The following is a 15229-nucleotide window of genomic DNA, read 5'->3' on the forward strand; positions in this document are numbered from 1 at the left end:
CAGCTTTTTGAATTAGCCGCCATTTCAGGTTTGTATAAAAATGAATATCTGATCTCAGTCATGAAAGCAAATTTTTTAATCGAATTATGGAAAATTTATTTTTTTGATCAATTTGACATTGAATTATTATTTTATCAAGGAAATGATAATTATTATTGGATTAAATCTAATGGAATGAATTCAGTAACAGCTGTGTACAGTCAGTGGGAAAATGGAGCGACTTGGCAACGTTTTTCTCCTATAGTGAGGTCCACGTTATAATGACAGTATTTAATCAACTTTGGTTTTGCTATCCTTGTCTATCATTCGACAAAGTCGGTGGTACTATCCTTTTCTAGGTCCACAACGATGCCAATTATGTTTTTGACAGTGTAGAAATATAATTAATCAATGCAGAGAATCGGCATCGCTGTTCCTCTATCTTTATCCACTGTCATTATAACGTGCACCTCACTGCCATTATAACGTGGACCTCACTATAGTATCTGCGTCATGTAAAAAGCATTGGTTAGATAGGCGTTGGATCACAAGTTTCCATTCTGTACCTATTCTGTTATACTGTGTTGTCATGGAAATAGAAGCAGTAGCGCCACAGTATACATACAGTAAGGAAACTTGGCTATACCCTGACGCCAAAATTCGCCATCTTGTTAGGAAGCGTCGCATTGTAATAGTATTAATGGTAGGTTCGGATCACTTTAATGATCCGGATCAATTGATCTCATTCACTGCCACGAGCCAATCAGAAGACCAGGATTGGAACTTCCCAAGGTCACGTGACGTGTTTAGTATTGGGGTCATGTAAAAAGCATTGGTTAGATAGGCGTTTGATTACAAGTTTCCATTCTGTGTCTATTCTGTGGTAGCGCCTAGGAGCGATGAGCGAGGTTGTAGAGGGATTTTTGTATGTGTTTGTGATCGTGCGATGCACCGATGATGCAATGCAAGTTCATTATCTTTATCTTTCAATTGCATTGTCTTTTTTAGTGTTATGTTAATGTGACTGAGTGATCTTTGTTTTTGTACATTTAATTTAATATTTATTTTATTTCGAAGCAGTACTTCTTGCAATTTATTCAAAAAAATTCAGAGCGGTCTATCAATAATAATGTAAAAATCTAATAAATGTAGGATGATTTATTAAGTTATTAATATGCTTTTATGTTCAAAAATCGTTAAAAGCATGCTTTTTGTCTTATTGACATGAATTTATTTTATAGTAGACGCAGAAAATGTTTTTGGTTCAAGATATGTTTTTCTGTAGTCATAGTTATTATTTTTTGGAGGTGGTTGATTCATAGAACTTCTAGGTTAGGCTTCTATGATAGAGTCCGAAATCCGAGTATTCAGCTTTCTTTTACAAAACTTTCTTGGACTCCTTCACGAGCAGTGATAAAATCTGTATTCAGTGCTGTGGGTAAGTAAATTGAAACTGCATAAGCCTCATTATAAACAAATTTGATCTGTAGGTAAGTTAGATCTACTTGTTTACAATAAATCTTTATGCTTTGGAATCCTGATAAAAAATGTGTACTCAATGGAATTATCTGTCGGTCTGTCTGACTTGATATGAGCTGGCTATTATTAAAACTAAATTCAAGTAAAATTGAATTATGTCTTTAAAACCCTTAGCATCTATATTCATTAAAACATCTTCAGAAAAATGTTTGTCCAAATATACAGTAGGTCTATATAGTCGGGGCGCAAATAATAATAAAAATAAAATAATTTATTTTTGTCAAAAAACAATTACAAAATTGCATTAGACAATGTCAGAGAATTTAAAAGAAACATTAGGCTACATTAATAATTTGGGTGGAGACCCACTATGTCACTAATGTCATGATAAAGGCACTCCGTGGTCATTTTTGATTTTGGGTAACAGCTGTGGATGATGTCTCAATATATTATTTCTTCGTTAGGTCATAATAATGATCGTGATGATGAAGTTGAAATTACAGGCAAACACTTGAAAAGCAATATGACCGGCAAAATTTTTAGGGTTTTGCTATATCGCTTTTATTTCAATAACCATTCAAGATATTCTCGTTCTTTGAACAAAATATTTCAATAATCTCCCTCAACAAATTTTGTTCTATAAAAGTTTCCTCTAAAACACATGTTTTATTAGTTTTAACCTTCAAAAGCCCAAAATAAAGTTTTTTTAATCTTTTTTCAAATTTCTTTCCATTAAACTTTTTTTTGTGCAAGAAATACAGAGAAAATTCAAATCGTTTCTTCAGTTTCAAAATGATATATATTTTCATGCGCTGTACGTCAAAAAATAACCCAGCGCCCTCCAAAGATAACCCTGCATCATTACTACCTACTTTTGCGGTTTAACGATGAAGACTCTTCGGTTCCAGGCTTTGTAGTAGCCTATGTATACTAACACCCTGAAAAAATTCATGTTTAATTTTGTCGCGCTAAACCATTTTTTTAGGCCATTGACATATACAAATATTCCTTTATTCGAATCGCTGATTAGTATGATTAATTGGATTGAGATCTATTCTATTGATTCTTTGGAGGATAAATTTATGTTTTTCAATAGAAAATTTTTAACTGCTGTTGAGCTATGCTTTTCTGTTAAGAATGTCATGTGCAAGAAAAAAGCTGATCCTACCTGTAAATGGTAGCCTATAATGATGATATTAGACAATTAAAGAATGACTGTTTGCTTATGTATGAGTTATTCAGACAATCAGGTTTGGTTCATTACAAGGATAGGCCTAAGTATAATTTATTAAGAAACATATTCAAGAAGAATGTGAGGGAAGCCAAATTTAATTACAATTGTAATCGTGTGCTGACAGCTAAAAATAAACCCAAAGAATTGTGGTCTATTGTAAAAGAGAATCTGAACAAGAACGATTTAAAATACAGTAGGTTAATCAAAATGATTGCCTGACAGCAGGTGGTTTCAATGATTTCTTTATTGAAAGTGTTGGTAATATTGTTCTAAGAGTACCTACCTCTGTAAATGATATTTCTTATTATCTTGACATTCACAAACAAGATAATCCTGTATTAAATTCTTTCTCTTTTTCATGTATTACTGTTGAGCAGGTGTATAATTCTATATTATCTCTCAGTAATTGTATCAATTCTCAGTGCTTGTCTTGATGTTTACTATTTAAATTCATGTTTTGTGAAATTGGCTGCACCATTTGTATGTGAAGTGTTGTGTTACCTTTTTAATATTTGTATTAAGGATGGTGAATTTCCTAGATGTCTGAAATTAATTGAAGTTATTCCTTTGTTGAAGAGAGGTTCATCTCTAGATTACAACAATTATTGGCCTGTTTCCATTATTCCTATAATTTCAAAGATATTTGCGATGGTACTCTATAAGCAAATCATAAGCTATTTTGAAAGTAATTCACTGTTCACATTTATAGTCAATTTGTATATAGATCTAAAAGAGGTGCTATATCTGAATTCATGAAAAACTGTATTAATTGGCCGGATGGTAAGAACAAAGTTTCTAGTAGTTTTTATGACATGTCAAAGGCTTTTGACACCATATCTCATGAGATTTTGATAAAAAAAACTCCAGTTTAATGGGTTTGATGATGTGTCTATTAAGCTTATGATTTCCTATTTAAGTGATAGATTTCAGGCTTCTTTTTATAAGGGTTCTCTTTCTCATTTTTTGAAGGTTCAGACAGGTGTACCCCAGGGTTCCATATATAGCTGCTATAAGTAATGGAGATATTAAGGCTTTTATGTTTGCTGATGATCTGGCAGTCCAGATTAAGTGTGAAAAGATTTTTACCAATTTGAATGTATTGGGGCAGATTAATGCGACTATTGAGGACTGGACAGCTGCTAACTTTCTTTGTCTCAATAAAGATAAGACCCAGTTGTTAGATTTTGACTTTGGTTGTAAGACAGATATTAGTTATGTCAAATTTCTTGGCATCACATTGTAGAGTAATGTGAAATGGGAAAATCATATTTTTTCATTGGGTAAGAAAATATCTAGAGGCATTTTTATGTTATGTAGATTAAGAAATATTGTTAGCATTGATGTGTTGGTATCTGTATATCATGCTCACATTCAGTCACACCTGTTGTATTTTGTATGGTATTTTGGCATGGGGGAGGGATACCAATATGAAGAAACTTTTTGTTGTATAAAAATGGGCCATAAGGATCATTTGTAAAGTAGATAGTAGAGCACATTGTCAACTTCTGTTTAAAAAACTAAATATTATGACTGTTTATGCTTCGTATGTGTTTGAATGTCTGATGTATACCAGAAAAAATCTATCCATCTTACCCATAAATAGTAATATACACAATCATTTTACAAGACAAGCAGAAGCACTTAGATTATCACAGTGCAATTACCATTTAAAGTTTTGTTGAATTTGGAAAGAGGTTATTTAATAAACTGCCGGCTCATATTAAAGAATGTGATATTAATAGTTTCAAGGTTTCTGTTAAAAATATTCTAATTGACTGCTGTCCATATGGTTATGAGGATTTGTGGTGATGTCTGTGTATTTTCTTAACTGTGATATACCTGTTTTAAGAATGTTTCTTATATTATATAGAATTTGCTTATCTTTGTCTTTTTTTTGTATATATTACGATGTGATTGTGATGACTATTAACGTTTATTGTTATATTTTAGAATTTTTTATATTTGAAATTGATTTATTCTCTTCTTCTTTTACAAAAATACAATATAAAATGTGAAGAAGGCTCCTCATATGGGCAAATGCCTGTGAGTGAGAAGCGAGTTCCAAATACAAATGAGTATTCTATACTTATTTAATTGTTGACTTCGTCTTGCATTTTTGTTAAAGTGTTCTGAGAATAAATGAATCTTGAATCTTGTTAGCTCAGTTATTGGTGGAAAACCATTCAGCCGCTCTCCTTGAATTTTACACCCTGAGAGGCCAAAATATTCCGACTATTGGAAAAATAAATAATTTTTATTCTGAGAAACGTTCTTGCTTTCACCACCCACTTATCTTTAGAAACAAAACCGTTTCTAGCATTTCTGCATGTCAGACTTTTCTGCTCAAAATGTCTCAACTTTTACAAACATAATCACTATAGGTTGGATAAGAATGAACCAGACACGAATCGAAAGAAATCATTCTCCCCCATTATTTTGATTCCGTATAGAATTCATACTCAAATTGTCCTCACATTGATATTTCGCATGATTATATAAGTTTTTGAGATTATGTTCTATGAAAATCACCTGTTAGATGCACTTCATTTCAGTATTTATTAGTGGAGAGGCGTGCATAACACTTCAAGGATCAAAACTTCAAACACTTATAACTTTTGACACAATGCTCGGATCTCATCGTTCTACACTTCATTCTTCTCGGCTCGTCAAGGCGGTTCAAAATCATGCATCAAGAGTCAAATTTGGTCAAATAATTGAACATTTATTGAATTGTTCACAGCAAATGAAAGAGAAGATTCTATTGCGCATTTCAAGATCATGTAATGGTTTTTATAATAACGGGTTACCGAGATACATAGCTTCAATATAGAAATTGGTAATTTTTCTGTTAGTCCAGTCAATATAGACATAAAAAAGGGGGTGTGCTTGCAATTTATATTGTAGTTCTGATTTCTTAATATATTATTTGGATATGTGATAGAAGTCCATTACCAAATTCTTCATGCAAAATTTCCTTGTGCTATATACAGGGTGGTCCAACATCCTTGTATTTTCGGTTCCTTTTTCAGTTTTTAGCTATTTCTGCCAAATCCAGTGATCAGACAGTAAAATTTGCTCTTGCCTTTTTGTAAGATTGTAAAATTCTGAATGAAATGAGATCTTCCCACAAAATCTTCCAATTTTTATAGATCCTTACTAAGCACTGATCACGATATTATTGTGTTGACGGAAACCTGGTTGCATGATGGTATTGCTAGCTCCAAGTTTTTTGATAAACGCTATAGTGTTTATCAGAGTGATAGGGGTAATGGTGATGGTCGTCTGAGGGGAGGGGGGTACTTATTGCCATTAAAAGATCACTGCATGCTGATTTATGTGATAAGCTTTTGGTAGCTAATAATGATTATGAGTCAGTAGGAGTTAAATTGAAGTTAAATGCAACATATTATAACATAAATGCAGTATATTTACCTCCGTCAATATAGTCGAATACCTATCTCCAATACTTAGAATATATTGAATCTCTTCACAATTTTCTTAACGGTAATTCAATGATTATTGGAGATTTCAATTTACCAGAAATAACCTCCTGCACTTATTATCTTTCTTTGGGAACATCTAGAGCTAGGATTCTAAATAATTTTTTGAATTTTTATGATTTAAATTTGTATAACTCAGTTGTGAATAATTTGGGTAAGACTCTGGATCTTGTATTAAGTAACTTCCATATTGTAGTTGTCAGGAGTGATGATTCCCTCGTCCCTGAAGATGGCTATCATCCTGCATTATGTGTTGAGGCATCATATTCAGATTCTGGGACTGATAGTGCTTCAGCTGTGCCATACTACCAAATTTATCCTAATAGGTTTGATAGCTTTCACCTATCATCTATGGAAAGTCAACGGTTCCAATATATGCTAAAATCTTGATAAATCATGAATGGATTTAATGCCTATGAATAATAAGTCCAGTTTAGAGCAAATCAAATTATAATTTTCATAAAACTTGGGCAATTTACAACGAAAATTTACTGAACAAAACCATTTGATACTTAAACAAAAATTGTACAAGCTAAAATACTTATATATTCATATTGAGCTCATTTATTGGCTACAGGCTTTCAAAATTACACAAAACATTCAACACAAATTTAGAACACAATAAAATTATTCAGATCTCAATTAAAACATTTTAAATTCCAATTAAACAGAACATTTTCAACAGGACTAAAATGATTCAACTATAGCCAGCAGCCATTTTTCCATGAGAGAGCTACTGAAACCTTTTGGGTGAAGCCTAGACATGTCATCGATTGCCAACTAATAAAGAATACAAGTTTACAAATTTCATTTATTATACTCAATAAAACTTTATTTTTTAAAGTTATTTTAAATTCATTTAACCTTTATATTGTTTAGAATTATGTGTTTATTCAGAAAAAGAATGTTATTGTTAAAGTGTTTTCTCCGACAATATGTAAGTATAATTGGAATGAGCTGACATATCTAAAAATACTTACATATTCTCAGACCTATTCCACTTGGGTGGGGTATCTTAATACTCAACGCCTTTAGTTACCATGAAACTCTCTTAAGAATATGCAATTCCCACTAACTCTCTTAAGAATATGCAATTCCCACTCACATTCAATTCCCATGAATTGAAACTTCTGACATTATCCTCATTCAAAACCGCTGAATATTCTTTTGGTAACTTAATAGTGTGTTTAAAGTCACCTTCACTATCAATATCGATAATTTTAAGGTGAATTTCGCCATTATCAGCAAATGTTACCTTTGTTACTACGAACCAATCAAAAGGATAAAATTCATAACCCCAATCGGCTAGTGGATTTGCTTCTACAGAGAACTCATTGAAACTTCTCCAATCAAAATAGTGAGACATTGTGAACTTATCACCTCGACTGTTTAGAGAGAAGTGACACGCATGCTACGCCTCCCTCTTGCTGAATGTTTCCCCAGAGAAATGACGCGTGTGGTATGCCCCCCTGTGGGTGAATGTTTCCCCCTTCCCAAATTCTATAGATAAGAGCCTTCATATAACTCCTACATCAAAAAAAAAACTGTTACATTCAATCATAGACGCATGAAAAAAATGTATAGTCTGATTTATCATCTTCAAGTAGCATGTGTTTGTGTTAGCAAGAAAACCGTTAAAGTTCACTGTACTTCAAATTTCTCCCTCATATGCCAAGTGTTATCCTTTCACAAGATGTTTTGTTTTCGGAGACAACACAAAGCCTTTATATTGGGCTAGGCCAATTTTTGTTGTTATCATTTCCGCAACCTGATTTTCGGAAAGGTTATGTTGCTTAGCTTCTATCCAATTCATATTAAAACAAATGCGTGCATACCCACTGACGATATCATAAGCTATCTTATGGATGAATAAATTAAGATAATCTATGAATGCAGCCGAACATTGCAGTCTCATAACAGACCCCTCTTCCGAATCTTTAATTGCCTCAGCTATTTTATCAGGAACGCTTTTCACAGCGACTTCCATCTCGTTTTTCTTAATAAAATCTCCTATATCATTTTTAGTTGCATACTTGTCTGCAATTTGATTAATCAGAATAGCAATAGCATCTTTTGTAATGAATTGTTCAATACCATCCATAATATTAGCTTCTATTGCACTCGCCATTTCAGATAATCGTTTTTCAAACTCTTCCTTTGTTAATGAAGAACTAGTCAATTTCTGCAAAGTAGATTCTAAATATTGCTTATCAATTGGCGATGGTTGTGTTTCATTTACTTTAGTAAAAATTTCTGTACTAAGCTGTTTTAATTTAGTATTGAGGTAGTTTCTGTCCAAGACCTCCAAATTCTTAATTTTATCTGATATGGCTTTTAATTTCTCATCTATATAACCTTTATCAACGTTATCGTTATTAATACTGTCCAACTGGGATGAAAAGCTGTCTGTTAAAGTTTTCACTTCTCCTAGAGCGGATTCTAAAGTTAGAGTTCTCTCTGCAATAGCTTTATCAATATTGGCACTAAAATTTTGTAATGAACTAAGAATATGTTCTCTTTCAATTATGCTCACACCGATATTCTTAGTATTTTCCGAAATGAGTTTGGTTATTCGTGAATCTAAATAAAATTTCACAGCTTTGCTGATTCCTTGCTGATTTATTAAATTATTTTCTGTGTTATCAAGTCAATATTGCACGTAAGATTAGCACTACTAGGTGTATCAATCCGACTAAATAGATGCAAAGTCATCGTAACACTAAACAATTAGTTTTGCTTCTTTTAGCTCTTCAATTACAGACATGATCTCAACATCATGTCCAGTGTTGCCAGAAGCTTTTGAGGAATAGTGTAAATTTAATCTTTCCACTAATTCGTCAAAATTATCAAAGTATTGATAAATTCTCTCATGAGAATTATTTTTTGCAAATTTCAATAAACCCCATCCCTTCTTTTTACTATTTTTTTTACTGGGAAATAATTTCTGAATCATTTGCGATTTAATTCCCTGATTACATTTAACATACCCTCTTTGATCTAAATGTATGCCTGTAAGTGTTAAGATTTTTTTATACTTATCCAGATCTCTCTGATTATAAAGATTCAAATTCGGCCTTGAACTGAATAATAACTCAAGTAAACCATGTGTTATATGAAATCTCTCATTATAAATATCTATATAACTGTTATCGAATATTACTTGCTGATTTCCAATATAATACACGTCATCTTTAGAATCGTATGAAATTCCATAACTAATTGAATTATTCAATTTTTCCGCATGAAACGTTTTTAGGTATTGTGCCAACACCTCATCGTTTTTACTAGAACCAAGTAAACTGTTTTCAAATTTAGTTGAGCTTAAAAGATTCTCTGTTGAACTCCCATAGCTTTTATTATAACTCGACTCCCCCTCCTCCTCATCATCAATCTCCATGCTCTCTTCTTCCTCTTTTACTTCTTCCTTTTTTGGTGTAAAACCATGATTAGAGTGGAAACTAGATTTGGTTTTTCCCAGTTCAATTATGGGCTCTTTCAACTGTGAGAGTGTTTTCCTATTGTATTCCTCCAATCGTTTTTCAAAATTAAGTAAGCTTTTATGCTTCTCACTTATTACTTTTCTCAATTTCTTAATCTTATCGATTAAACTGACATTCTTTCTATTCAGTTTTCTCCTGCATGTTTTAGACAACATGACTGTACAAAGAATTAATCTCTACTGAACGGTAAGAAACGTATCGAGTGAATCTCGGTACTTACCGCTATTAATTCCACACTTGGTCATAATAGTTACAAAATTATGAGGTTTACAATTCCAAACTTTATGGCAAAGTTTACTGAAATCTTTATAAGAAATATCTCCTCCAACATGATCTCTATGAATTAATTTGAGACTCAATAAATCTATCTTGAAGATTATAATCATTTTCGCATTGTCCCTAGTGAAATGTTTCTGCGTAGCTCCATAACTTTGAATTAAATATGCTGTGTCAATATTATGATGTCAGCCCATAGTAAAATATTCTCTTATTTGAGGTACATGATTAAGTTGTAAATCGTCAAATATAACTAAAGAATATTCTGATATTTTGTTCGGATGTGGTATAGATTCAGAATTGTTGGTTATATGAAATTCAATATCCTTCATGTTGGAAAAAACGTTTTTTAAAAAAATATATTCATCTTGATACTCACTCTTGGTATGCAAGTATATAGTTTTAAATCTTAACCCATTCTTTTAAAAAATTGAATTAAATAGCAAATTGGTCTTACCACACCCTGAAGACCCTATTATAAGGAAATTTGCATTATGAGGTAACAACTTACCATTTTTACACCATGCTGGGATTTCTTTCTGTCTTATAATCTTGTCAAAATTCACTATCAGGATATTACTCATGTTAGACATGTGTACAGTGTGTGATCTGATAAGGAACTAATCATTTTTTGTAAGTTATCATGTTGTTGTTATCAAAGGGGGTGTGTGTCAGTCACCACATGGCTCTCAGAGTGTGGGTGTGTATGGCTTATCACATCAGAATGCGGTCGACACGTGCTGGCTGTCACTCCTTTCACAGCAGTGCACTAGCAAACTGATAGAAGTTTCTCACTTCAATATATTGTTCCCTCTCTCTCCTGCACCCTCTTTATGAGAATGCATATGGTCTGCTTCTCCTTATCTATGGCTTGGTCAAAGATTTTCTAAAGCAAATTACGAAAATGAAACTACAGATTGAAATGAAGCTGAGAAGCATTTTTTGATAAAGACGTATTATATTTACACCAAATCTTCGTGATATTTACAGTAAATGCAATGTATTACAACAAGATATTACAATAGATTATTTTTCATCTAATAGTTGACATCTACTAATATAACTAGGTGTTGAAAATCCAATCCACTTAACAAGCAATTTTTTTTTATCACGCTTTAATATTTTTCCAATCAGATATACTTGTCTCTCCGATTTGTTCAATTGTGTTTTTTTAATTTCTTCTCCATAAAACCTACCACTAATTACTTCCCCATTTAGATCTCACAAGCTGTATGTTACAGGTTGAGAAGGGAATATAGAATGAATCACAAAATACTCTGTGCTCCAATTTATGTTATAAGATTTATTGAGAAAAACCTTTTCTTTGAGATTCGTACAACATCTCCTAGCTTAAATTTTAGTTTTGAATTTTTCAATTTATATCATCTATTGAATGCAGAATTCAAAGACATTAAAACATGATTACGATCTTTCTTGCACACATCTTTAGGTTTCATTCTAATTGAAGTGTGCATTGTTGCATTATAATTCCGAATCAAACTGTCTAGCTGGCTTATCCAGTTTTTGGTTCCACGTTCAGTTAAATATCTATAAATTTTTGCTTTAATTGTTCTATTAAACCTTTCAACTATGGAAGCTTTCTTATCACTAAAAACATGGTAATGTTTAATACTGTATATATCTAATAACACTTTAACTTTTGAATTAAAGAATTCTGTTCCCTGATCTGATTGGAACAACTTAACTCCCTTATTTTTAGAAATAATTGGTTCGAGTGCATCAAATACAGATTGACTTGACTTGTCTTTTAATGGTACACAATATGCGAATTTTGAAAAACAATTAATAACAACTAAGATATACCTATAACCTTTATTAAAACCTGATAAACTGCTCATCTCAATGAGATCGGTTTGAAGCAAGTCTTTTTGACTTTTCAACTCATATTTGTGAGTGGGATAGTTGACAAGTGGCATGCTATGAAGTTCTAACGCTATCTTAGATCTAATAATATTCATATTTACAACAGGAAATCAAAATTAGTGGTGTTGGATGATCATCACGGGACATACTGAGCAATCAGTTAGAGCGTTGTTGGCACTCTATAATGTCCAAAAGGCAAAGTGTCCACACCGTTCTCTGCAATGTATCTCTTGTCGTCATAAGGACCCAAGCAGATTTTTGCACATTCAATCTGATACATGGTGTGATTATAGGATCTCATCATATTGAATTTTTCAATGTGTTCACAATGTTCAATCAACGATTTCTTGTATAAATTAAAATTAAGTTTTCTACATTTCACTCCGGTCTGTATACCCTTTGCTACACATTTATTTACAGGTTCTTCATACTCATTACATACTAAATATGAGTAAAGTTTAGATCGAAGCCCAATAAATTGATGGATAGGTTTCGAGGCTGTCTCATCCTTGAACTTTCCTACAACTTTATTTCTCTCCATGGAAAAGCAGGGGTGGTAAGGGGGGTAGTTACTAGTGTCAAAAAGGTTCAAATTTTCTTTAATCAACTGATACACATCCTCTACTTTTACATTTAAAAGAAAACTATCAGTATCGGTCATACAGAGTTCTACGCGATCCCACAGTATAATTTTTTGTAATTTACAATAGAAAAAATTGTACATATGGAATTTACTCAACTCCAGTATGGAAAACCCAGAATAGATAGGCTTGTTCATTTTTAGTTCCAACTTACGAGAGAAAACCACGATCACATTCAGACTAATTATTTGCCAGCGTTTGCATAACAGATTTGAAATGTACTTATCTAATCGTTTTTCGTCTGTCATAATTTTAACATTGATATGCTTGCGAACTGATTGTATAGTCTTACCAAAAATCAAATTGCAACAGGCCTTAAAGAATGATACTTCAAATTTATTTTTCGCGGTCTGTCTATTGCGGATATTGAAATCGATGTAGCTTTTCAGCCAGGGAGATTGGGAAAAGCTAATTCACTGATGTACTTTCATTAATTGCAAACCGAGCTGAAGGTAGAGTTTTAAATTGAGGTAGTGGACAATGTACTTTTCACGGTCAAAAAGTGTGTTCATGAGCTTTTTGGTTCCAGTTTGACCGTTCTCATTTGTTTGATAGTTTGACAGCAATTCGTGTGGAGGTGTTTGGTGGAGAGGCGCGAGTGGGAAGCTGGCATGCTTATCATGTAACTCTTTCGGATACTTGAGATCACATTCTATTACATATCCAGTTTCTGAATTGCTGTCCAAATTCGCGAAATCAAGCTTGGAAATGTTTGAAATGTTTCCAAGATACATGCGTGTAAGCCAGAAATGGAAAAACGAAACTTTTAAACCACCCTCATCCCTTAAGCACAAGGGGTAGGGATGAGGACTTTTGATATGTTCACCTTCTAACTAGACCAAACTAAGTTGCGAAGTCAAATATTGTGTTCCAAACTTTTCCTCCAAATTTCCCTGTCAATCAATCTATTGTTGTTAACTGAAGATATAACACTCAACACTATAACGGCTGTAACAATCTTAGGGAGATGCGTAAAATAATGAAATATTACATGAAATTGGAGAAAATATGATGCTCTATGACCACATGATTAGCACGAATTTTTCAATCCGTCGTTGAAAAGTTATAAGGCAAAAAAGATGAAAAAATCGGAGCCGGTAGGGTTTTTCTTAAAATGTGACACTTTCGAGAGCTCATACCTAGAAAACTAAGAGAGATATGGAAAAAAGTTACAGATGAAACTTGTATGCTCATTTGTAAGCTTTAATTTTGTATTAGACAAAAATTTCTGACAGACGCATATTGTTCGAGATATGTGCAAAAAAACCAAAATATGGTAACTTCCAAACCACCCCCACCCCCTTAGCACAGTGGGTATGAGTGAGGACTTTTGATATATTCACCCCCTTACTATCCTTAAAAGAGCTGCGGGGTCAAAAATTGTGTTCCAAACTTTTCCCTCTATACCTTTTTTTGAGCATCCGTTGCCTGGACTATAAAGTACCCTCAAAAATGAATTTTCAATCAAAGAGAAATTAATTTCTCCCTTCTACAAGTACAAACACTTTTCAGAGTGGTGGAAAACCCCATTTTATCGAAGAACACCACCCTTTAGAGCAAGAGAGAAATATTCCCCTCCTCTTTATTTTCCATATAATTCCGTGTAGTGAAAGAACACCACTATTTTAACTGGCTTCGACAAAGAGTCATGATATATTTGAACGTGAATAAGCAGAATTAAGTGAATGTTATCTCTTCATTCTCCTTCTTTCTATTCTCCTTCTGTTCTATAAAATGAATCTTTCCACTGCTATTTATGATTATGTATGAGGCAATTATTTCAAACTAAGGAGATCCACATTTGTTAATACTGATTAATAATTTATCTTGATATTAATTCCCAAAACTACATTCAATGCATCAACTACTATACTCCAGAGGGTACTTAGAGAATCATTATCTCTATTCTTACTAATAATTATTACATCTCTTACCAAAATTATTTCCATAATTAATAATTTTCAAAATGCTGAATTTCAAATAAATTGGATGATTAACATACGTTATAGATATGGATGTAATCTATAGGTAAAGATAGTAATCTCTTCTATATTAGGTGTACATAATGATATCTCCTACTGTTGCCACAGCTCGAGCAATAGAAGCAAATGTGTGAAGAATTATTGATAGAACGGAGGGGTGGGTAGTCTGTTCATATGCTTATATAGGGGCTGTATTTCATTTAATGTTATCTTAGACATTCATCACTAAAATATTACAGTTCTCAATTTACTACTTTTATTGTTATTGCAACTCCCAATAGTTAATTATACTTCTAATACTATATAATATTTTTCACACTTCACCGTTCAATCCTATTTAAAACTCATCTAAAATAATCCAGCACTTTCTCCATCGTCTCCTCTACTTCTTATTTTTCTTTCTAATTTCTCTTCTTGATCTTATATTTATAATGATTACTTGAATATTGTTGTTTGCGATGATGATTAGTATTCTTTTCTATTCTTCTTCTTCTTCTTCTTCGTCTTCTTCTTCTTCTTCTTCTTCTCTTCTTCTTCTTCTTCTTCTTCTCTTCTTCTTCTTCTTCTTCTTCTTCTCTCCTTGATTAATTCAAGATCACAATACGATGTTCTATTTCTTATTCTATAGTTCAGTTTCATAAGTTCTTCTCAATTTGTGCACATTCCTTCTTTCTCTTCTTTTCTTCCCCATTGTTATCATTATTTTCCCTGTGATTTTTTCACTAGCTATCCAGCATGTTCAAATGTTTATTTC

General features: G+C 32.6%; 1 protein-coding gene across 2 annotated transcripts in view; it reads left to right on the forward strand.

Moving 5' to 3' along the window:
* Window positions 1-778: 778 nt before the first annotated feature.
* The window catches only part of LOC111044285 (polypeptide N-acetylgalactosaminyltransferase 1), a 69191-nt gene continuing 54740 nt past the window's right edge, over window positions 779-15229 (forward strand). Inside the window, exon 1 of one of the 2 annotated variants that reach the window (XM_039434158.1) lies at window positions 779-943. In XM_039434158.1, the coding sequence (XP_039290092.1) occupies window positions 934-943 (10 nt within the window). In that variant the 5' untranslated portion in view covers window positions 779-933. Of the gene's footprint in view, window positions 1418-15229 lie in introns of both variants that reach the window. The other variant, XM_039434152.1, reaches the window with a different exon arrangement.

This window comes from Nilaparvata lugens, chromosome 1 (genome assembly GCF_014356525.2).
Source record: "Nilaparvata lugens isolate BPH chromosome 1, ASM1435652v1, whole genome shotgun sequence".
Classification (NCBI taxonomy): Eukaryota; Metazoa; Arthropoda; class Insecta; order Hemiptera; family Delphacidae; genus Nilaparvata; species Nilaparvata lugens.